Source organism: Sciurus carolinensis, chromosome 5 (assembly GCF_902686445.1).
Source record: "Sciurus carolinensis chromosome 5, mSciCar1.2, whole genome shotgun sequence".
Classification (NCBI taxonomy): domain Eukaryota; kingdom Metazoa; phylum Chordata; class Mammalia; order Rodentia; family Sciuridae; genus Sciurus; species Sciurus carolinensis.
Window position 1 is genome coordinate 2,887,069 of NC_062217.1, and position 23,404 is coordinate 2,910,472.

Sequence of the window (23,404 nt, forward strand, 5' to 3'; positions counted from 1 at the left end):
TTCATGGACCTTCCTTTTGATCACAGGTCCCAAGGGAGAAATGGGTGTCATGGGAACCCCAGGGCAACCGGGCTCACCAGGACCTGCGGGCGCCCCAGGATTACCTGGAGAAAAAGGTAGGGGAGCTGGGAACCCCCAACAGCCCCTGTCTCCTTCTTGAGCATCTTGGGATGGCTTCTTGCTGTAGATCCTGTTTCAAGAGGCAGATGAAGGAAGTGTGGAAGACGGAGCTGGGCTGGGGGACACCTCTGGGGGCGCTGAGTCTTGGGCTCAGGGTTTGGGGGAGAGTAGGGCCTGCCTTCAGGGTGGATTCCTTCCTTGAGACATAGTGGAGTCTTTAGTCAGACAACCCTGGCTTCTTTTCAAGTCCTAATTTTATTTCTCGTTATTTAAAATTGTTTCAAAATAATTTTTAAAAAAGAAACTGACTTTATGTGTGAAACAAACAAAAAAGGACATTTGTTTGATAGAACGGGGAAATCCCTGTTCTATAATTTTGTCAAGAACTGAGGGGCACTCTGAACAGGTATTAAAGACACGGAATCATCTAAACGGATTAGCCAAGCGACATATATTAGAATTATTAGCAAATAACGAAATTTCCAAATGGGCTTCATTGTTCATCTCCCTGGGGTCAGATTCCCCCATGTGACTCTGGCACCTGCCACCCAGTGTCACTTTGGGATGGATCTTAGTTCTTCCCTGTCCTCTTCAGTTGCTACGACTAGCTGGGGGAACAGGAAGGCAGGCCAGGCCTCACCGGGTGCTTCTCTCCTCTGCAGGAGATCACGGCTTCCCGGGCTCCTCAGGACCCAGGGGAGACCCAGGTTTCAAAGGCGATAAAGGGGATGTTGGGCTCCCTGGAAAGCCGGGGTCCATGGATAAAGTGGACATGGGCAGCATGAAGGGACAGAAGGGAGACCAAGGAGAAAAAGGTGCGTGAGAAGAAAGCCTTCAGGACAAAGGTGTGACCCTGTGTCTACCCAGGTGGGGGGTATCTGTTTCTCCATAAATGAGTTCAAACCACCTGTGTTCCTACAGTGTATTTCCTTCTAAACAAACACGGGTCCTCATTATTTTTTTTTTTTTTCTGTGATGTGTAGGACAAATTGGACCCACTGGTGATAAAGGATCCCCAGGAGACCCTGGAACGCCAGGAGTGCCCGGGAAGGATGGGCAGGCAGGGCACCCTGGACAACCAGGTGGGTTGGAGCTCGGGCTCACAGCATGGCCAGCGTCCTGTAGCCTGCCCTTCTCATACGTGTTAACCCGTTGACTTTTCTCTCTGTTTTTCTAGGGCCTAAGGGTGACCCTGGTGTGAGTGGAACCCCAGGGGCTCCAGGACTCCCTGGACCGAAAGGCTCCGTGGGTGGAATGGGCTTGCCGGGTAAGCTGGGTTCGCGCCTGGGCCAGCGCCCGGGGCCGGCAGGTGGCACGTCTGCAGAGGGTCCTGCCGGGCGTGACCCACAGCCACGCTCTTACGTCAGTTCACTTCCTCAGTGCTGGCTGCCTCCTGCCTAGGGGCGGGGCGTGTGGCTGACACCATGACCCCTGCTAAAAAGACCCTCGCGGTAACGAGCAAAGCCTGGGCCTCCACGCTCCCCTGTGCATCATGGGAGCCATGTGGCTGCTGGGCTGGCGGCTCCCTGGGGGACATCTGGCTCTCCACGCCGGTCCACCCGTGCCTGCAGCTCAGCTCCAGGTCCCCGGTGTTAGGCCAGAGTGGTCCTCGGCCGCTCTGCCTTCAGGCTGCCTGTGGGCCTCTGCTCCATGAGGGAACCAGAGACAGCAGGGACTTGGGGAAGGCAGAGCGTGGGGACCAGCTGGGCTGCCTGGGTGTCTCAGAGCGGGCAGAGAGGGCGCCCTTCTGCCCAAGGCTTTGCGGGGCTCCTGCCTCCTCTGTATGCCTGTGAATAAGTGAGCTGGTACCGACGCACACGGCCATGCACCATGTGCCACACCCCTCCGGCTCAGGTGAAGGAGTGTTGGTTATATGACAAACACGGAAAAGCAGTTTTTGTGCAATTGGTTAAGTATTCTAAGCAGTTTGCCCTCTGTGTGAAACGATGGTCTTCCAAGATCACAGTAGCGTTTCCCAGTTTGGCTCTGCTGTGACCCGGGTGCAGCAGCGAGTGGCTCACTGGCGGTTTAGTGACCAGGTGGCATCTTTTGCCTCTTGCGGCTGCTTGTGGGCTGCTCTCACTCAGGTTGCTACTGTGTGTGTTACAGGAACACCAGGGGAGAAGGGCGTACCTGGCATCCCCGGCCCACAGGGTGTCCCTGGCTTACCTGGAGAGAAAGGGGCCAAAGGAGAGAAGGGGCAGGCGGGTCTGCCTGGCATCGGGATTCCTGGGCGGCCTGGCGACAAGGTAACTGGCTTCAGCCATCTGCCCAGAAATGTTCCTGGGTTTTCATTAACAGGCTCAGAGCCAGTGCATCATAGCACGTGGTACTTCCCAGGGTGCTGGAAGCTGCCGCTCCCTCCCCAAGGAAGAATCTAGAAGCTCGTTGAGAGGGGAAGGTGGCCAGTTCTCAGAAGGGGGTGGCGGGCGGCGAGGACTTACTCTTTGGCCCATAAGTTCTGCCTCTTTCTTCAGAAGCAGACTTTGGTTCTTTGGTGAGAAGTGTGGAAATATCACTGCTGTGCAGCAGTTATTGCCCCCAGTGTGCTCTGCTGTCCAGAGGTGCCTACAGACACAAAGTGAGCAGGCCTCCTTTCACCTTGCAGGGAGACCAGGGGGCAGCCGGGTTCCCGGGAAGCCCTGGAGAGAAGGGAGAGAAGGGCAGCACTGGGATTCCAGGAATGCCGGGGTCTCCGGGCCCCAAGGGGTCTCCAGGGAGCGTTGGCTATCCAGGTAGGTGGCCAGGGCCTCCTCCTAAGTGGGCGGTTCACAAACGGTGCAACAGACTTACGGGCCTTTCTGGAATTTTGTGTTTTCGCAGGAAGCCCTGGGTTGCCTGGGGAGAAGGGTGACAAAGGCCTCCCAGGACTGGATGGCATCCCTGGTGTCAAAGGAGAAGCAGGTAGAGACCCTCCCCAGGACTAGATGGGGCGTGTGGAGAAGAGCACCTGGCATAGGAGCTGCAGCTGCAGGGAGCTCCCATCCCAGCGTGAATGGGCCCGGGGTGCTACTGTGGGCCTGGCGCTGGCTGTTCCTACCCCTCCATTTCCCAGATGCGCACCGAGTCTGGGGTCCGGCAGGGTCTTTCCAAGGCTGACTGCTTGTCAGGCACCAGGACCAGTCTCCAAGCATCTTCTCCCCATGTGCGCTGGTGCCTGAGGGTCAGGTCACGTGTTGCTGGCAGCACAGAGGGTCCCCTCTAAAGGTCATCAGAATGGACCTCAGGGACTTGGAGTATGCCCAGGAGGGAGTGTCCTTGGGACGTTTGAAGGCACAGTTTGCATGCAGAGCAGGTGCTGGGAGAGGTTCCCTGAGTGCCTGTGGAATTTCTCTAGGTCTCCCTGGAAGGCCTGGCCCCACAGGCCCAGCCGGACAGAAGGGGGAGCCGGGCAGTGATGGAATTCCTGGATCGGCAGGAGAGAAGGGCGAGCCAGGTATGTCCTGTCCCCTTCCCCTCGGAGTGTGCGTTGTCCGTAAGGAGGCCTTCGTACCACATCGCGCGAACACAGCAGGTGACCAGTGTGCCTCTGCTGTGGGTCCTTATGACTGTTGGATCCCTGATGTGGACACAGGCGCGGGATCAGATGAGGAAGGGGCTTTGTCTACAGATCCCTGTGGACCTGCCTGAAGTGGCCAGGGCTCAATGGCGAGGCCGGGAGGCTAGGTCAGCACTGGCGGCTTAGAGCTATGCTCCCGGGGGACGGTCTCCTTCCCCATTTCCCTGGTATTTGTTACGATAAAACAGAATGGAAACAAAAGCACGTCCCCCTCTGCCCAGTGTCTTCAGTCCCTCTCTGCCCAGCATCTTCAATTCCCCTCTACCCAGCATCTCTTCCATCTGAGCAGTTTTTTGGCCCTGAATCTGCTCCTGTCATCAATGGGAGGGCTGCAGCTTGGACACAGCACCAGCCACCGCTGTGACCGTGCAGTCATGTGTGCTGTGTTATGCAAGGGGGTGAACTCAGGACTGAAGCCAGCCACCCCTGCGCAGGGCGATGGGGCGGAGCAGGGTGGAGGCTTGGGGCTGTAGTGTCGGCTTCTTCCTTGGGCTGGTCTCTTTCCACCCTCTCTGCCTCACACTCATGTGCGTTCATTCTCCTGTATTTCATGAACCAACAGCTCCAGGCTCCTGCCCCCATTTAAATCTCCCCACGAGCCCGTTCTCTCCTTTGCCTCCCCATATCTGTTGCCCCACGCCTCTTGGGCTCTGCCACCTCCTTGGAGGAGAGCAGTTGGCTGGGTGGCCACCTGAGCAAAGCCAATTTGTGTACCTCCACGCACAGCAGGAAGCAAATACTCTTTTCACAGATCATTTCTGCCAGATGCCTCCGGGGCTCTGAGCTGAAAGTTCCTTAAGAAAAAGTGCTAAATTTCAAACGTCCACTGAGGGTGTCTTGTGACAACATTGCGGTCACGTCACCCTGAACTAGTCCACCTACCCCATGGACACCCGTGTGTCGGGACAGCTGGGCCTGCCTTGGTTCGCACCTGTGTTCTGACTGCTTTCTGTCCCGATTCCACAGGTCTGCCAGGAAGAGGATTCCCAGGGTTTCCAGGGAGCAAAGGAGACAAAGGTACTGTTTTCTCAGCATTCCCCCATCAACCACCTCTGCCACTTCCTCTGCACCTGTCTGGGGGCCTCTGCGGGACTCAGCCCTGACTCCCTTAGCAAGGTGAAGACAAATGTCCTGCCAGAAACACATGGTTCACCACCTATTCATGGACTGAAATGGTGTGCAGAATTCCAATTATCCAAAATTCTCTTCTGTATCAGTTAATCTTACAGAATTCAGTAGAGGGGAATAGCCGTTGTTTGTGTGCTTAGGAAGTAATCAGAGTATCAGAATGGCTCCTTCTTGGCAGTGGTCATGTTTATGTGAAGGTAAGACAAGGCATAACACGTGGAAGACATCTTGGGCAGACTGGAGATGGCAGACTAGAGGAAGGCTCCTTTCCCGTTGCTCTGTGGCATGGGATTCAAGCAGTGGAACTGCTTCTCAGTGAGGTGGTTGAAGAAGGAATTCACTGAAGTTAAATACCAGAGTCAGCAGCTCCCAGGGACTCAGAAACTTGGGTGCATTGAGCAAGGACAATAAAGATTGAGCTGGAGCCAAGCTAGTCGTGGGCAGCAGTGCTGGGCGACCACATTGGCTGTGATATCACAAGCAGAGAGAAGAACACGCAGATAAACTGGGTATGGAAAAGCCTGAAGAACAGAAAAGCAGCCCAGCTTAGCACAGCCAGCGGTTGCACAGAGAGCTGCAGTTTGAAAACTGCTGTTTCTCAGCCTGCAAGTGGAGAGCTGAGGCAGCAGCCGCCTGAGGGAGGCCACTCGGCAGCCTGCTGCTGTGGGAACCCAGGGCTCAGAGCCAATATTGCCATACTGTCCTCGGAGACGCCCACCATGTGGCCTCTCTTGTCTGTTGATGGTTAGGGCATCTTATCTGATCATAATGGAATGAAATCAGAAGTCAGCATCCCCCACCCAAAAATAAAACCCTACAGAAAGGATACAAATACCTGGAGATTGAACAGTACACTTTTGAATGATGAATCAGTGATACAAGAAATCAGGGGAGAAATTTTTTAAAAAAATAGAATCAAACGAGAATAGTGATTCAATAAGCAGAAACTCTGAGACACCGTGAAGGTGGTTCTGAGGGGAAAACTGGTAACTATGAGTGCCTACTTAAAAAGTCAGAAAGACCCCAATAAACAACCTGATGATGCATTTCCTTGAGAAACAACAAACTAATTCCAAAACCAGTAGAATCAAGGAAATAATTAAGAACCAAGGCAAAATGAATGAAATAGAGAATTAAAAAAATACAAAGGATCAGTGAAATGAAGAGTTGGTTCTTTGAAAAGTTAAACAAGATTGATAAACCCTTAACCAAACTAACGAAGAGGAAAACAAGACCCAAATTAATAAAATTAGAGATGTAAAAGGAAATAGAGGTCCAGAAATCACAATCACAGAAATACAGAGAATCATTCAGGACTATTTTAAAAACATACTCCATTAAATTTGACCACCTGAAAGAAATGGATTCATTTCTAGGCACATATTACCTGCCAAAGTTGAATCAAGAAGAGATAGAAAACCTAAGCCAACCAATAATTAGCAATGATACAGAAGCAGTAATAACAAGCCTTCTAAAACAGAAAAGCCCAAGAATTTCCAAAATAGACCATAGACCATATTTTAGGCCCTAGAATCCAGGTAACTTCTCAGTTGAATTCTACCCAACCTCATAAAAGAAGTAATGCCAGGGGTCCTCAGATTATTCCATGAAATGGAAAGGGGTGGAAAACTTCCAAATCCATTCTACAAAGCTAGTATCACACTTATCAAAACTAGGTAAGGATACATCACAGAAAGAAAACTGCAGTCCAAGATGAACTTAGATGCAAAAATCCTTAATAATATATTAGCAAACAGTATTCAACATAAGAAGAAGATTGTACACCATGATCAAGTTGGTTTTATCTCAGGGATACAAGGATGGGTTGATATATGGAAATCAATAAATGTAATTAACCACATAAATGGAACTAAGGACAAAAATCACATAGCGTCTCAATAGATACAGGAAAAGCCTTTGACAAAATTCAGCACACATTCATAAAAAAAAAAAAACAAAAAAAACACTGAAGAAATCAAGGATAGAAGGAATTTACCTCATAAAAGCTAAATATATGACAAAGACAAAGCCAACATCATAGTGAATGGGGGGAGACTGAAAGCTCTTCCTTTAAAATCAGGAACAAGACAAAGATGTCCACTGTCACCACTCCTATTCAATAATAGTACTGGAAATTCTGTCTAGAGCAATTAGGCCAGAGAAAGAAATAAAAGGGTTAAAACTAGAAAGGAAGAAGTCAAATTATCACTGTTTCCAAATGATATGATTCTATACTTAGAGGATCCAAAATGCTCCACCAGAAGACTATGAGAGCTAATAGACAAATTCAGCAAGGTAGCAGGTTACAAAATCAACATACAAAATTAATTTTCTAAACGCCAACACTGAATCTGCTAAGAAAGATATCAAGACAACAATTCTATTCACAATAGCCTAAAAAACCATACCTAGGAATAAATTAAACCAAGGAGGAGAAAGACCTCAAACAATTGGAGAAGTTCCATTTCTTTCTTCAGTGTTCTAGTTATTTCATAGGAAGACAGAAAGACCTCCCATGTTCATGGATAGTCAGAAATAATATTGTTAAAATAGTCATGTTACCAAAAGCAGCATACAGAGTCAATGCAATCCCCATCAAAATACTAATGACATTCTTCCCAGACTGGGGGCAAAAAAAGACAGTTCTAAAATTCACTTGGGAAAAATGAAAGACCCAGAGTAGCCAAAGCAATCCTAAGTCAAAAGAGCAATGCTGGAGAATCACAATACCTGATTTCAAATTATACTACAGAGCTATAGAAACAAACTGCATGGTACTGGCATAAAAAGACACACAGACCAATGGTACAGATAGAAGACACATAGACAAACCCACACAGAGAGTCATCTGATCCTTGACAAAGGATACCAAAATCATACATTGGAGAAAAGACAGACTTTTTAACAAATGGTGCTGGCAAAGTGGTTATTCATATGTAGAAGAATGAAACCAGACCCTTATCTCTCACCCTGCACAAAAATGGACTCAAAATGGATCAAAAACCTAGGAATTAGATCAGAAAGTCTACAAGTCCTTGAAAAGAAAACATAGGGCCAACATTCTAGCTTTTAGCCCCAGCCAACACCATGACTTTCTCAATAGGACCTCTAAAGCTCAGAAAACAATGCCAAGAATTAGTAAGTGGGATGGTATCAAATTAAAAAGCTGGTGGAAAACAAAGGAAACAATGACGTTAGGCGAGAGAACCTACAGAATGGAAGAAAACCTTCACTCGCTACTCTTCTGACAGAGGTTAATATCCAGAATATATAAAGAACTCCAAAAAACTCAGCACACACCAAAAAAATCCCAATTAATAAAAGGACAAATGAACTAAACAGATACTTCTCAAGAGAAACACAAATGGCCAAGAAATATATGCGAGCATGTTCAACACCATGAGCAGTTAGGGAGATGCGAATCAGAGCCACGCCGAGCCCCTCTGAGCTCGCGGTGCCCCGCTTTCCTCGCAAGGGCACGGAGAAGGGCTGGTCCTGCAGGGCAGAGTCCTTCCTGGCCCAGGCCCTGTGGTCATCCCCTGCTGCCCGTGCATTTCCAGTGTGGCTTGTGAAATAGCCAGGAGGGTGGCGAGAGAAGCTGCTGGGCTCTCCTGGGCTCTTGACCCTGTTACACTCCTTTTATGATGTGCTTAACTTTGACTTGACTTAACAAGCACAGACTTCTGTTGTGGTTTTGCAAGTTTGGGGTAGTATGTTTAAAAGTAAACATACAGGTGTTGTTTTTTTAACTATGACCTCTTTATTTTAAAAAATGGCTTTGTTAAGGTATTGTTGATATGCACTAAGCGGCACATACTTGAAGTGCTGTCACTTGACAAGTTGTGATGCATGGGTACACCCAGGAAAGCATCGCATTCAGGATAGCATCACATCTATCACCCCGGAAAGTCCTCTGCTGCTTCCCAGCCTCCCTTGTGCCCCGCAGTCCCCAGGCCTCCACTGCCTGCTTTCTGGAGCTGCTGACTGGCTTGCATTTCCCATGGAAAGGTGGCGTGGGCCAGTCCCGGCTCTCGGTCTGGACTCTGTCCTGCCTGTGGTTAGTTTGAGGTTCAGCCTGTCATTCCTGTCGGTAGCTCACCCTTCTGCTGGCCCATCGGTGCTCTGTTCTGACTGGAACAGGGCTTATCGCTGCTCCTTCAGACAGCACAGCCTTCGTCTCAGCAGGGCAGTTGCTCACGTGTGCAGGAGCCCGTGCCACAGAAGTCGTCTCCTGGAATGTGTGAAGAAGGCTGCCAGCTTCTCCCTTGCAGCCGGGCTGCGGTAGCAGCTGTGTCTTAGTCTTTCTCCTAGGGCAACGCTGGGTCGCCTAGAGAAGGGGAACCATTCCCCGCCCTCCCTCCCTGTCTGCACCGCAGTCTCCGTTTCACCATCTCAAACTGTTTTTGTTGTTTAGGTTCAAAGGGCGAAGTGGGTTTCCCTGGATTAGCTGGGAGTCCAGGAATTCCTGGACCCAAAGGCGAGCAAGGATTCATGGGTCCTCCGGGGCCCCAAGGACAGCCAGGCTTACCCGGCACTCCTGGCCGCCCCGTGGAGGGGCCCAAAGGGGACCGAGGACCTCAGGGACAACCTGGCCTGCCAGGTAAGAGTGTTTCGCCAGCTGTCAGAGCTCGGGGCTGGGACAGAATCCACAGAAAGAAATTAATATAAAAGAAACAGTTACGTTCTCAATTGAGATCTCTATACATTTGCAGCATTTACTAAAGCTTGAAGCTATATATTTGGCTTGTTAGGTCAAAGTTTTTCTGCTATCCTGTCAAGGTATTTTAGTAATTAGGGAGATGCAAGAAAGGAAATTACTGGAAAGGACTTGACACAGATACTACCTGGGAGCTTGGTTTAAACTAACACAATTTTCTAGCACCTTCCACCTGGATGCCAACTTCTTCGGTGGTACTGTAGGTGCCCCGGGCACCAGGATTGTGGGTGTTTTGGACAGGAGACCTTGGCATTGTACACGTCCCTCCTTCCTTCTGGGCCTTGCCTTTATTTCCCAAGGGCTCATGCTACTCCATCTGGTGGGATCGTGATGAGGGACATCACCAGAGCCCTGGGACAGGGACATGTAATAGCACCTTCCTGCCTTAATTTTGTGCCTTTTCTCTCCCATTAGGGCTTCCGGGACCCATGGGGCCTCCAGGGCTTCCTGGGCTTGATGGGCTGAAGGGTGACAAGGGAAATCCAGGCTGGCCAGGAGCACCTGGTGTACCAGGGCCCAAGGGAGATCCAGGCTTCCAGGGCATGCCGGTGAGTTACGGGCTTGTTTTCTGTTGTTGTTTTATTTGTTTTTGAAAAGAAGGCTGTTCTGCTCACAGAAAATCACATGTATATGTGTGTACTTGCTGTGCGTATGTATATACAAATGTGTGTGATGCTTCCTAGCCCCTAAATCAGTTCCTTCTCTTGCCAGTAGCCAACGTCTTTATTGGCACTAGAATAGGAAACCATTATGCCATTTTTATGATCTATTTATAAGTACCATTAAAAGGGAAAGTTTGTATTTTTGCAAATTATAGTTTAGAACCTAAATTATAATCTATTTACAAACTTCATGCAAAATGCAAGCCAGTGTTGTTCTGGGAGTCATTGTTGTTTAACTTGTGTCCCCTGTGGTGCCTGGACACTCTGAGTCAAGTCCTGGTCTTTGGTTAGATCCTCAGCTGGACCGCATCCAGGGACAAGGCACGTGCTTGGTTGAGGCCACGTGGATGCCTTAGCATAGATCCATCCTATCTCTGCATCTGTCTCTTCACTTCTCTGCCTCTCTGCTTCTCTCTGTCTCGTCTCTCTGTAACATACACTTGGAGAGAGTGAGTCCAGGGAGTTGGGAATGGGAGGTCTTCGGGAGCCCACAGGGTTCTGCTGGGTCAGCACTGGTTCTCCCTGTGGCTCCTCTGTAGCAGGGCCACGTGAGAGGCATCAGGGCCCTTCCTCAGAGGAAAGGGGTCCCCTGTTATTTCCCACCCGGTAGACTGTGAAGCACTGCCACCAGTTGTGCAGAACAGGCTGCCTAGCTGCATGCTGTCCACCCTCCAGGCTGGGCACATACCCACCACACACTGCGTGTGGGCAGGAACATATTTTAGGTTCTTTACTGCTGTATTATAGTTTTCTAGTGACATAGTATAGATAATTTGTCAAGTATTCAGATATTCCTGCTTTTATTCCTCAGTGACATAGAAATATACTCCCTAGTCCTAGTGCTAATCAGTGTCTGCCCTCTATATACACAGGTGTATAAATTTGAGTGTATATTTATATAAGTATATATTTATGCATGATGTTTTGGTTATTATACTTTTAAAATAAAGTAGAAAAGAAAAACTGTGTAAGAAATAATACAACTTTTTGTATGTTATATCCATGCCTACGGAAAGGAATAACTATATTGATATAACATGAAAATTTTTATATATTAAGTGTACTAATATCACTATATTATAAAGGAAAATAATCCTTCTCTAGTGTTTTAAATTTTTTACTTAATTAGAATCGATTTCAGATATGACATGGAGCTAATTCTGAAGAAGTCCTGGCATTTGGTCTTAAGGGTGGTTTGGTGCTGGGTGGGTATGTTTCCCTGACTAGTGTCTGTGGAGTTCCAACTCTGTTCATGGCATTATGCTGGGGTGGGCAGCAGGTGCAAGACTGTCCCTGCTCCTGAGGAACTTGCCATGCCGATGACAAGCAGAAGGCACCCGGGGATGGAGCTGGTCGTCACAGTTTCCACTCTTCTATGTGGGCACACACAGAGTTCCCATCGTTCTTGCTTCATCCTTTAAGAAAACATGGGTGCCATTTCTTCTCAAATCCACTATGTCAGCTCTCCAACTACCGGGTTGCTTGGGAGACTCGTGTGTCTGAGCAATCCCAGCTGACGTTCTCTTTGTATGTCCAGGGCATTGGCGGCTCTCCTGGAATCACAGGTTCTAAGGGTGATATGGGGCCTCCAGGAGTTCCAGGATTTCAAGGTAAGACAGGACAGGATGAAGCCTGCAGTCTTACTGTTGAACAGATGCTGTTTGGAGGCTCCCCAGCACCGGCATTCAGTGTTGAAACACTGGCAACAGGCAGCAGGGGCTCTGGTTCTCTTCAGATTAGAAACGGGCTTTCTGTGCGGTGGCCCAGTTCGTACGATCCTGCAATAGCCGTATCAAGACGTTCTGATTTTCTCATGAAGAATAAGTGCTCATGTACACTGCTACCATTTGCATCTCAATGGAGTCATGCGTTGGGGCCACCCGTTTGTCTATTAAGGTGTTAAACAGTGAGCATTCGTGGGGTGGCTCCAGGATTCCAGGCACCGCCACTTTTACTGCTGAATCAGATACACATGAAAGGTGAAAAACAGCGCTCAGCCTGCAGGTGTCTTGTGGCCTATTTGAAGCCATGTGTGAATCACCATGAGCAGCCTCACATGCCCCTTTCTGGTTGTGACCATGTTGCAGTTTGTTTCCTGCTTGGAAAAGTGTGGCCTTTGGTTCTAGAGAGGAGAGTGTCATTGAATGCTTCAGCTGATAGGAATAGACTCTTGTCTTCTTCAAGGGTCTGTTTGGAAACACGTTCATGGTGTGTATGTGGATGTGTACGTGAATATGTGTTTGTGATGCAGTGTAGGCATGCATATGTGCATACACACACCGCTGCACGTCTGCATGCCTGTGTGTGTGGGTAGTGTGTGTGTACATGTAACACATCTGTGTGTGATTCTCAGCCCTGTGTAAAGACGGTGTCCTCCTTCTGTCTAGGTCAGAAGGGTCTTCCCGGCCTCCAGGGAGTGAAAGGAGATCAGGGAGATCAAGGGATCCCCGGCCCTAAAGGTAGGACAGTGTGTGCGCTTGTGGGCCTTACCGATGATTTGGGGTCACATAAAAGCTGTTGAACACAGAGTGAGCGGGTTTGGTCTTACGTATGCGAAGTGGCTGAAGATGATTGGCGAGAGCTTCCCGGCAGCTCTTCATAGCATGTCAGGATTCCTGCACGCCTGGTGTTTGGTCAGTGACTTGTCTGGAAAGTCACACTTGTTACACCTGTGATAGGAGAGTCAGGGCACGGAAGGAGGGGACGACTCAGGCACGAACAGGCTCCAGAGGTCCTGGAAGCAGGCTGCCGGGCGCGTGCAGTCTGCCTGGGAAGGGCCTTGGCCGCTGTACCCCGATGGCGAAGGCTCCGAGGCAGTGGCCTGAGCGCAGGTCTGGTCTAGGCGCTCTGCCAGGCACGGGCTCTGCTGAATTTCCAAACCACATTCAAGGGAGGAGGAGGAGAAGTGAAGTGAGGAAGGGAGAGCGGCGGGAGGAGGTGGGACGAGAGAGAGGGGTGTTTGGCTGAGGAGAGGCCGAGACAGACTCCACACTGTGTTATCGTTATCTCCAATTCCCAGATCCGCAATGCATGATTTAAAAACTGGGAACGGTGCTCTGACGCCCAGTAGGGCAGGGTCAGAGAGCTGTGGGGAGATGTCCTACCAGCAAATGTTGCGGGTCCTAGGCAGAGGTGGGCTTCCTAGGGAGGCCTGGACCTCCAGGCTGGTGCTGGGTGGTCACTGTGGGGGTCCCAAAATAGAGTGAAGAGTTTCCATGGGTGACCCCTGTGTATTTTCCAGTCCCAGGAGGTCAGGGCTTTAGGGTAAATATGATGTGCAGACTGACTATGTGTTCCGTGAGGATCTGACGCCTTGCGTCTTTGGTGAGATTGTACTTTGAGAAACATGGTCTCTGAACGCTTCACTCTGGACTCTCCTCCAGGGCCTTTCCTGGCCCAGCACTGATGGTGAAATTGATCGACCGTGTCTCATTCCTGCAGGTCTCCCAGGCCCTCCCGGCCCTCCAGGTCCTTACGATATCATCAAGGGGGAGCCAGGACTCCCTGGTCCTGAGGGTCCACCAGGTCTGAAAGGGCTCCAGGGCCCTCCAGGCCCCAAAGGGCAGCAAGGTGAGGCTCTGGGTCATGCTGCGGGTGCAGGAGCTGGGGAGGTGGGCGGGGCACCCCTTCACTCAGACGTCTCAGATCAGAGCTTCTGGTAAGGACTATGCAAACGCATTTGAATATCACTTACTTCCTTTAATGTCTATCAGAACCAAAGGAGGTTTCCGAAGGGATCTAAAAAAGCCAGAAAACTATATGGGAAAGCCAGAGAAACACACAGCCAGGTTCAATTCGAGGCTGAAAGCTGGCACATTAGCAGAGCATCTTCTCAGGAGAAGGTGGGGTGGCCGGCAGCAGCTTGGGGAGTAGGGTTTCTGCTCTCTAGGCAGCTCAGGAGTTCTGCCCACCTGGTAGGATACTGCTGTGCCCACTGGTCTGGGAAACCCTCACCTGGGGTCTTTCCATGTATCGAGCTAGTCCTCTCCGGGAAGTAGATGGTAAGGGGCAGGTAGAGTGGAGGAGCTGGGGCAGCACCTGTGCGGCCGAGGTTCAAGCTACCTGCGAATGAACTGCACTCGAAAGCACAGAGCTGTCCACATCAGTCTATCTGGTGCCTTGAAACTGAGGCTGTGGCTTCACCCCATCTCCGCACACAGCCTTTCCCACCATCTGCCAAACGGCAACAGTGAGAACCCGGGGCGTGTGCACTAGGCTCTGCAGGACGCAGCTGCAGCAGCAGCTGGTGGCTGACCAGGCAGCCCCTCTCATCTGCACAAGGCCAAAAAAGGCATTTAAGACAGGAAGAGCAATCACACACTGACATGGATTCCCATGCATGTATGAGTTTTTCGGCATGAACCCGACTACTACGTATGACTACAAAGCTCTAACAAAAAAGGCACGGGGTGGATAGAGCTGGCCACCACAAGCACCCGCTCACAGATTCCTTTCCCTTGTTGCAGGTGTGGCAGGCTCGGTGGGCTTGCCTGGACCTCCAGGTGCCCCTGGCTTTGACGGTGCCCCTGGCCAGAAAGGAGAGACAGGACCTTTCGGGCCTCCTGGTAGGTTGCTATGGCCTCCCATCCTCTTTACCCTCCACCCTTATCTCTTGGTTAGAAACGGTAGGCCCAGGCCTGCAGAAACCTGAAGATAAAGCAAAAATTACTACTTGAAAGGTGTCCAAGGGTGTGGGTGCCTTGAAGAAACAGGCCACGGAGGAGCCAAGGTACGGTTCCTTTCTGGCAGAGGCAGCTTGGGTCATGGCCTACCTCGTCCAGATGTCATCAAAAGGTGGCCAACGGTGGTGGCCCCACGTGGTTTCCTAAGAGAGAAGTGGGCTGAAGCTAGGAAGAGTCGAGGGAAAGTAGAATGGAAGGGTAACACCGGCGTTGGCCCAAGGTCCCCATGGCACGGGTGAACTTGACCCCTGGCCTTGGGAAGTGGGAACTCAGTTGACCACCCATAATGACAGTGGCTCTAAGGCTGAGGGTGCTGACTCACCGAACAAGGAGCACAGCCCAGCAGGGCGGTGACAGTCTGCTACCCTGGGGATGGAAGGACGGTGCCGAGAGCTTTCTTACCACTCTGCGCTGCCTGGCGGGAGCCTAGGAAGGGCGTGTGGACCGTCCCTGGTTGTCATTACCCACGTCCACTCCGCATGTTCCCTCATTCCTTGAACTTGGCGCTCTGAGCGTGTGCTCTGCGTCCAGAGCATGGCAGAGCACCTTAAGCTGTCACCAGGCGGTGTGCAGGAAGGGAGGGAAGGCCACCTGGGGGCAGTGGGTGCTAGTACTTAGTACCCTGAGCACTTCCCTGGGTACTTTTTTGGTAACGTGAAAAGGTAAGTCACTTAGTGGAAATAAAAAAATATTAATAGCTCGTTTGAGAGTTTTCTGGGAACCTAATTGTAACTAGAGGAAATCACTTGTCTTTCCCTTACAGGTCCAAGAGGGTTTCCTGGCCCACCAGGCCCTGATGGATTGCCAGGATCCATGGGGCCCCCGGGCACCCCATCCGTTGACCATGGCTTCCTTGTGACCAGGCATAGTCAGACAACAGATGACCCTTCGTGTCCTCCTGGGACCAAAATCCTTTACCACGGGTACTCCCTGCTCTACGTGCAGGGCAACGAACGGGCCCACGGCCAAGATTTGGGTAAGCCGCCACGGGTCTGTTTTTCCTTCAGTGCAACATGCAGCTGCCTTCCTGATCCTCAGCATCCTCACTCTGCTGCCCTGGTGTGGTGTCCCCAGAGGGGACAGAGGACACAGGTTCCTGGGAGGGGCTCCACCTGTCTCCCTCTGTCCTGATTAAGTAACTCACCATTCAGCAGCCGCTGTACTACTAACGGGAAGCCCAAGAAAGTGAGGGCCGATGCTTGAAGGCAGCTTTAGGTCTCGTCTTCCGGTCCTAAGAAGGAGTGAGGTCCCGGGGGCACACCTTACAACATGACCCTTGGCTGCTGTGCTTCTAAAACATGCCCCTGTTGTCCCGACTGACACGCTCCACGTTTTCCTGCCTGGTCACTGTTAGTGCCGGTCAGCAGAGGGCTGCTCTCGACGTGCTCCCCCTGTTATGACTTGAGGCTGCGTACTTTGATTGGCAGTCAGTTGCAGATCTAGAAGCAGCGCTGCGAGGGCATCTCTGCCTTCTCTGCAGGACGCCCGTCCACTGCGTGACAGCCCGTTGAGTTAGGATCTGCATGTTGGATTCCTCCTGGGATCCAGCTCTAGGGAGAGGTTTCTCTGCCTGGAAACTGGGTTTGTTATCAGAAAGCCACACGTGATTCTCCGTAGCTCCCCTTTTGCCCGACCTCTTTATGCCTAATTTCGGGCTCATGTGCAGTAATACTGGGCTCTTGGCCCATCGAATCTGCTATTCGATAACTGGTTCCATTTGAACCGTGTGTTGAGCACCTTTTGAGGACGAGGGGGAGGCCAGAGTGTGAGACCCCTCCCTCCCTGTGCAGGCACGGCCGGCAGCTGCCTGCGCAAGTTCAGCACGATGCCCTTCCTGTTCTGCAACATCAACAACGTGTGCAACTTCGCCTCGCGCAATGACTACTCCTACTGGCTGTCCACGCCGGAGCCCATGCCCATGTCCATGGCGCCCATCACGGGGGACAGCATCCGGCCGTTCATCAGCAGGTGAGCCCACCGCTTGCAGGAGCCCGCGTGTGACTGAGGAAGGACGGTCAGAGCGGGACAGACGTGATTCTGGTTTCGTTCCTCCCTTGTCAGTTGCAGTCAGTTTCCCAGTTGTGATTTCTGAGTTTATAATAGAAATCAGTCACAGAATATTGGATATGGAAGCCCGTTGCTCTCTTTAAAGGCTGTCGTGTAGACAGGGTGCGTTAAGGAGGAACTGGTGCCCCGTGCAGGTGGCCGTCCCTCCCGGGAGAGAGGGTGCCCCGCTGGACTCCTCTACAAGTCGGAGGACGGTGACTCTCAGTCTCCTTCTTTCTTTCTTTTTTTTTTTTTTTTAAATAATAACCTCCCTTAAAAGCCGTGGGAGACGTTTTCATTTTCGGACTCACTCTTGCTCCTATGAAGTTCTTTTCAAGATGGCTGTTTCTAATTGCGGCCATCCTCGCCGTGTCCGAGTGCACAGCTCAGCAGGTCTAGCACAGGCACTCGCCATGCACGCCTTACGACCGGCCCTTTCAGGTCCTTCCATCTTGCCGGCCTGACACTCTGTGCCCTTGGACACTGGCTCTGCCCCTCCCAGCTCTGGGCCCTGACTGTCCTTCCCTCTGTATGACTGGATGTTCCAGGTGCCTGATGGGAGTGGAATCACACAGGCCTGTCCTCGTGGGACTGGCTCAGGCCTCAGCCCTGTGTCCTCCGGTCTCATTCAGCTTGTAGCAGGTGTCAGACTCCCTTCCTTTTTTAAGAATAAGTAGTATTCCATCATGTGTGCTTGCCCTTCGTGTCTCCACCTATTGGCCAGTGGATGTCCAAGTTGCTTCTGCACCTCTCATGACAGATGCTGCTCTGAACATGGGTATACAGATCAAAGCCCCTGCTTTCCATTCTTTCAGCCGTATATACAGAAGGACGGCCATTGAATCATATGGTGATTCTATTTTAAGATTCTTGAGAAACCTCCTCAGTTTCCAGGGTGGCCTCACCCTTCACGTTCCACCCCTGGAGCCTGAGGCTTTGGTCCTCTACACCCAGCCAGCCCCTGTAACTTTTTGTTTTTCCGATAGCAACCATCGCAGTGGGTGTGAGGTGGTCCCATAAGGCTGTGCTGCCACGGGCATAGTACAGATCCTCTCTGCTTACGTGTTGTGTGTACATCTGTGTTTTGCACTAGTCATTGTACAGATTTATTTTATACATATGCTCAGCTGAACTCAGACGTAACAGAAAGGGGGCAACTGAAGAAATCCATTTGACTAGGGAGGCATTCCACATCTGACTTTCACACACCGCCGTGATAAAGGCCAGAAGAATAAGTCAGGAACGTGAGCGGGAGCTAGAGCCGAGCAGCCTCTGCTGTGGAGAGAGCTGGTCTGTGGGAAGGGCGGCAGCAGCCCGGAGGCACAGTGCTGGCAGTCAGCTCCCTTCCTGGCACTTCACCAGCTCCTCCTGGTCGCAGGAAGGGGGTTGGCGGCAGGCAGCCCCGGCAGTTGGGCTTACTGGGAGGGCCGTCCTGGAGCTGAAGGCCGGAGGCTTCCGCTAGTAAGAGCGTCACAAGCGCTGGGTCACCTTGCACTGGAATGGCTCCTGAAGGCTTTCTTTGATTTTTTTTTAACTATTGGAAAACTTATTTTATGGGACTTAAGCTGAAAATTGTCAGTTTATCTCCCAAGAGGCACTTCGGGGTATGCACAGTGCTTCCTGCGTGGGCACCCGTGCCCCTCGGCTATCCCATCTGCACACCTGTCTTACCCAGGACAACGCTGCTGCACTAGAAGGAAACTAACTCCTTTCATGGGTTTCTTTTTTAGCTTTCCTTGGACAACAGGTAGAAACCTTTATTTATGTTCCTGTTTACTTTCTTGACAATGCTGACATTTGGTTGAAGACACGGGCCTTGGCATGCACTGACAAAATTCCAAAAGCGGGTCAAGAAGTGTGTCTTAGCACACTTTATTCTGTGGAGGCAGCGTGTCCAGCAGGGGACCCTGGTTCTGTGAGCACAGACAAGGTTCAAGGCTGCTTCAGTGTCTCAAGACTACATGTCAGGGTTTTACGCACCCCTGTTGATGCAGCCCTAGTAACGCAGCCCAGAGGGACCCCCAGTCGCCTCCAGCCCACGCCCTTGGTGTGTGAGCCTAATTCCCTCCTGCGGGGACCGGCCCCTTTCTTCTCTTGCTCAGCTGCAGGTTTCCATGGTTACCCTGACTTGGGAGTTCCCAACAGTGTCTCGGGACTCACAGGTTCCTTCTGGGGTCTTTCTCAGGGGGATCCCTCAGGCTGCGAGCGGAGGCACCCCTGCAGCGGTCCCTCGGCCCTTTCTCTGGCTTTTCTGCATGGTTTCACAAACCATGACTCGTCAGTCACTCAAATGGGGTCTCAGCGAGGAGAGCTGGGGTCTGGCCCTGGCTTCGACACTAACCGTGGCTTTAGCTTCTCCATCGTAACATGGGGAATGTGATGGCTCAGATTTTAAGGGACTGACAGCTCTTTGAACCTGGGCTTGCTCCCTGGCCACCCTTCCAATGGCAGGACTACCCTCTCTGTGGCACCTGCAGCCCACCAGCACCCAGGATGCCTGGAATGACAGCCCTGTCCTCAGGCCCTCCTGTTTCCTGTGTGTAGGAGGCAGGTGGCAGCAGGTGGACAGGGACCAGTGTTTACCTGAAGCTTTTTACTTCATCTGCATTTGTGTGAATAAGTAAAAATCACAGTTGATAAGACAGAGCTGCTGATTTGGGGACACCAGTTCGTACCCGGTCTCGTGCAACTGTCCCACCTGAACTAGTGCTAATTATCAATACCGTTTATGCTCATTTATCAGCATGGCTGATACTCAGTTTATAGTGTGACTTGAATGTAATTATTTCATCCTGATGTGTATTGGTCTTAAGAAAGCATCTTCTTCCAAGGGCTCCCTTCCTTGGGCAGTCCTGGTCAGAACACTGTGTGGTTTGACTTTAGTCTGGGGTACAGTCCAGCTGCTGAACTTGAGCCAGCCACAGCAGGTGTCCTGTCCTGCTCAGCTGCAGTGGACATTGACAGCCTTGGACCTTGAACAGGCAAGATTAGAGGGCAAGAGCAGAACAACTGGGCTGCTGGCCTCAGCTGGGACCAGGTCCCCAAAGGAGGCTCATGTGGCAGCCAGCCTCAAGAGATTAATGCACACAGTGTCTTCCTTCCTCCGTCACCAAGTGTGCTTCTTATGTGCGAGTTTCTTCAGAGCATTAGCTGTTGCAATCTGGAAGCAGGGGCTCACCTGGACGCATTTGTATACGTCCAGAGGATTTGCAAAGCAACACAAACTAGCAAGTCCTATTTGCTGATATAGACAACCATTGCAGAGAGGCTGGGGAACACTGAGCTGCACAAAGGAGACAGTGGGGGCCCCTGCAGCCCCCGGACAGCTGGGCCTTCCCATTCCCCCTCCTATAGCCCAAGTGGGTAGATCACATCTGGTTTTGAGCTGAAGGTTCTAGTACTAGTGCTGGGCCTATGCACCCATCAAGAAGGCTCCGAGCCTCAGAGCAGTGGGCACGAGGTTATCCACAGGCCAGTGGCCTTTGAGTGAGAAGGTGGGCCAGGAGCCTATGTGCAGGCCCTGGGTGAGGCAGGAACAGTCAGGGGTGCGCCTGAGCCTCCGCCTGCTAAGAGCTGGCTCCCTTCCTCGCAGGTGTGCCGTGTGCGAGGCGCCAGCCATGGTGATGGCTGTGCATAGTCAGACCATTCAGATCCCGCAGTGCCCCAGCGGATGGTCGTCGCTATGGATTGGCTACTCCTTCGTGATGGTGAGTGTCTGGGGACACTTTCCGGCGACCAGAGGGTCTCTACCTTGAAGTTCTCTGGATCATGCTGCGTAGGCATGCCCTCCCCCGTCGACCAGCCCCTCCAGAGCCTGACCTGGAGCCTGGCCTGCTGGGCTTGGGGTGGGGACAGCAGGGGTCTCCAGCACCAGCCAGGGCCCTCCTTACTTTGGGAGCTGCGACTGTGAGGAGGGCCCTGGGATGAGCCTCCTAGGGCACAGGAGCTCTGCAGCCTGTGCCAGCAATGGCAACAGGAGCCCTCATGCAGAGGCAAAGCCCCTCCAGGGAAAGAGGAAACGAGCTCTTATGGGGACAGTTTTACCAACACAGGTGAGCTTGGAAGCAGCCGGGTGGGATGGGGAAGGAATGCTGGGGCCCTGGCTGGCTGCCGGTGCCTGTTCTAGGTGGACATTCGCCCAGGTGGGTGCCTAGGGCCTGCCCTGCAGTGAAGACCCCTCTCCTGCCACCCAGCTGCCCTGGATTAGATGCCCCCGGGCTCCCTTTCCCCTGAAAAGCCAATTGAAATGAAACTCAGTACCTGCCTGAGGTGCTCATTGTAGCTTACTTTATTGCCTCACTGGGAAGCATTGTTTAAATGTGTACAGGTCCTGAACCTGTAAGGTTCAGCTTATCCTGACTTGGCAACTCCTGGCGAGCAATCTGACAGTGTCTTCTTTGTTGCCCTCGTGAGGCTGGGTTCCATCTTCAGGAAGGGTCAAGTTGCATGTTTGTCCCACAGATGAGCATTAGCCTTGCCATCTGATTGGCCAAGAGGGGCTCTGTAACCTTATCTTCTGCTGTAAAATATTCCTAGTGTACGAGAAGCTGCCTAAAAAGGTCATTTTTAAAGTTCTCGTGCATGTTTTCAAATTGGATCATGATTTACAGGGTTGGTTTACTGTATGCATTTTTATATGTCCAGAGGATTTGCAAAACAACACAAAGTAGCAGGTCATTTCGATCCATCTAAATGCTGCATTACGATGCTTCTCAGGGTGGGTAGGTGCCCTGGAGTGCAGAAGCCCAAAATGCAATCTAACAACCAGTTACAATTGGAGTTATTCTTTTTTCTTTTTCTTTTTCTTGTTTAGGTTTTCTTTCTTTTTAAAGAGAAAATATGGATGATTAATCTTTACCATATAATAGGATGGGTCGCATCTAATATGGCGAATGTAGGACTTAGTTCATACAGTCTAATGTCATACCAGGCGGTTCCAGCACCATCTGCACGTTTTCCCTATTAAATGCCCCTCGTAGAATAGGTCTGATTGTATCAGAGACGGTGCATGCTGAGGGCAGCATCTCTCCAGATTCTAATAAAGCTGGGCTGGTCCTGTCCTTCTTGGGGGAAGCCACTTGATGTCTGGCACTGCTGGCCGGTGGGTGCGGCGGGTGTTTGGGCGCAGAGTGTGTGGAGCACCCTGGGCAGAGGGGACACCCTGGCTCCCTCTGGGACAGTGAGTCTCCTGGTCTCGTGGCCTCTGATCACGGCTCTCCTCTCTTCTGCAGCACACCAGTGCCGGTGCTGAAGGTTCTGGCCAAGCCCTGGCGTCCCCCGGCTCCTGTCTGGAAGAGTTCAGAAGCGCACCGTTCATCGAGTGCCACGGCCGTGGGACTTGTAACTACTATGCAAATGCTTACAGCTTTTGGCTCGCCACCATAGAGAGAAGCGAGATGTTCAAGTGAGTTGGGGTGCCCTCTTCTGTCGGGCTCTGGGCCCTCTCTGGCTTCTTATCTTCAATCGCCCTGACCTGGAACAAAGGTTCCTGGGTAGCCGTGGAGCAGGCACTGGGCACGCCTCTTCCGGGTGGTGGTGGATACTGGATTCTGTTCTAGCTGGGCAGGTGACCTAGGTGATTGTCAAAGGCAAACCTCAGGTGACCGCTTAATTCTTCCACTCACTGAAGAGACGGGAAGCGGAGAGCTTCTTCCGCCTCTGTATGAGGTGCTCAGACGCCATTGGAGCACCGGAGAGCTTGTCAGAGCTCGTTGAAAACGCTGCCTGGCGGCCGCAGAGACAAAAACCTTGGCATATGTCCTCGTGGCATTTGCAATGCTGAGTGCAGCACACGTTAGGGGGTCTCAGAGGGACAAACAAAAATCACCCAGCAGCCTGAAATTGACAAGAAGAATCTGTCACCAAGGTCTCACCTTTACATCAGCTGTTGCCGGTGGCTGCTGGCCTGTTGGAGGGAATTGGAGGCTGTCCCCTCCCTCAGGGCAGGGTGCACGAGGAAGCTGCTGTCCATCAGTGAGCGACAGCTGGGCCCACTGGAGCAGAGGCAGGAGGTGCTTCTACTTCGGGCCCCAGTGCTGCTTCTCACCTGGAGAAGGGCCTGCCTTCACCCTTTTGGAGAGTCGTGCAGAACGCTGCAACGATCACATTTCTTCCAGCTTAGATTGTAAAAGGCAGGACACACTCCTGGTTGTTCTTCAAACACACAAAAAGCGCCACGCGCCCGACTGCAGCTGATGAGGCCTTTGGGCACTTGACCCAACTCCACGGAGGGAGCGCGGCCTTGGCTACTGAAATGAGCGCCCTTGGCCCCCAGCTGGGAGCTTCCATTGAATGGGTAATAGGTGGCAAAGGGGTTTATGTTTTAACCCGCAGCTTGGTAGAATGAACTTCCTTCCTTCTCAAATCAGGTAATATACCACTAATTTCAAAAATTATTTCAGGAGCACTAGAATTTGCATCCGAAGTTGCTAAAATAAGCAGGCTCAATTTTAGGATATGACACTTATGAAAGGATGTTTCATTTTTAACA

General features: G+C 51.4%; 1 protein-coding gene across 1 annotated transcript in view; it reads left to right on the plus strand.

Moving 5' to 3' along the window:
• Col4a1 (collagen type IV alpha 1 chain) overlaps nt 1–23,404 on the plus strand; it is a 134,490-nt gene that overhangs the window by 108,903 nt on the left and 2,183 nt on the right. The window contains exons 33-51 of the mRNA XM_047552911.1: nt 27–116; nt 783–935; nt 1,104–1,202; nt 1,298–1,387; nt 2,230–2,369; nt 2,729–2,855; nt 2,944–3,024; nt 3,458–3,556; nt 4,646–4,696; nt 9,222–9,407; nt 9,939–10,072; nt 11,724–11,796; nt 12,574–12,645; nt 13,628–13,756; nt 14,653–14,751; nt 15,632–15,844; nt 16,659–16,836; nt 20,507–20,621; nt 22,146–22,318. Of these exons, the coding sequence (XP_047408867.1) occupies nt 27–116; nt 783–935; nt 1,104–1,202; nt 1,298–1,387; nt 2,230–2,369; nt 2,729–2,855; nt 2,944–3,024; nt 3,458–3,556; nt 4,646–4,696; nt 9,222–9,407; nt 9,939–10,072; nt 11,724–11,796; nt 12,574–12,645; nt 13,628–13,756; nt 14,653–14,751; nt 15,632–15,844; nt 16,659–16,836; nt 20,507–20,621; nt 22,146–22,318 (2,302 nt within the window). The remainder of the gene's footprint in view (nt 1–26; nt 117–782; nt 936–1,103; nt 1,203–1,297; nt 1,388–2,229; nt 2,370–2,728; nt 2,856–2,943; nt 3,025–3,457; nt 3,557–4,645; nt 4,697–9,221; nt 9,408–9,938; nt 10,073–11,723; nt 11,797–12,573; nt 12,646–13,627; nt 13,757–14,652; nt 14,752–15,631; nt 15,845–16,658; nt 16,837–20,506; nt 20,622–22,145; nt 22,319–23,404) is intronic.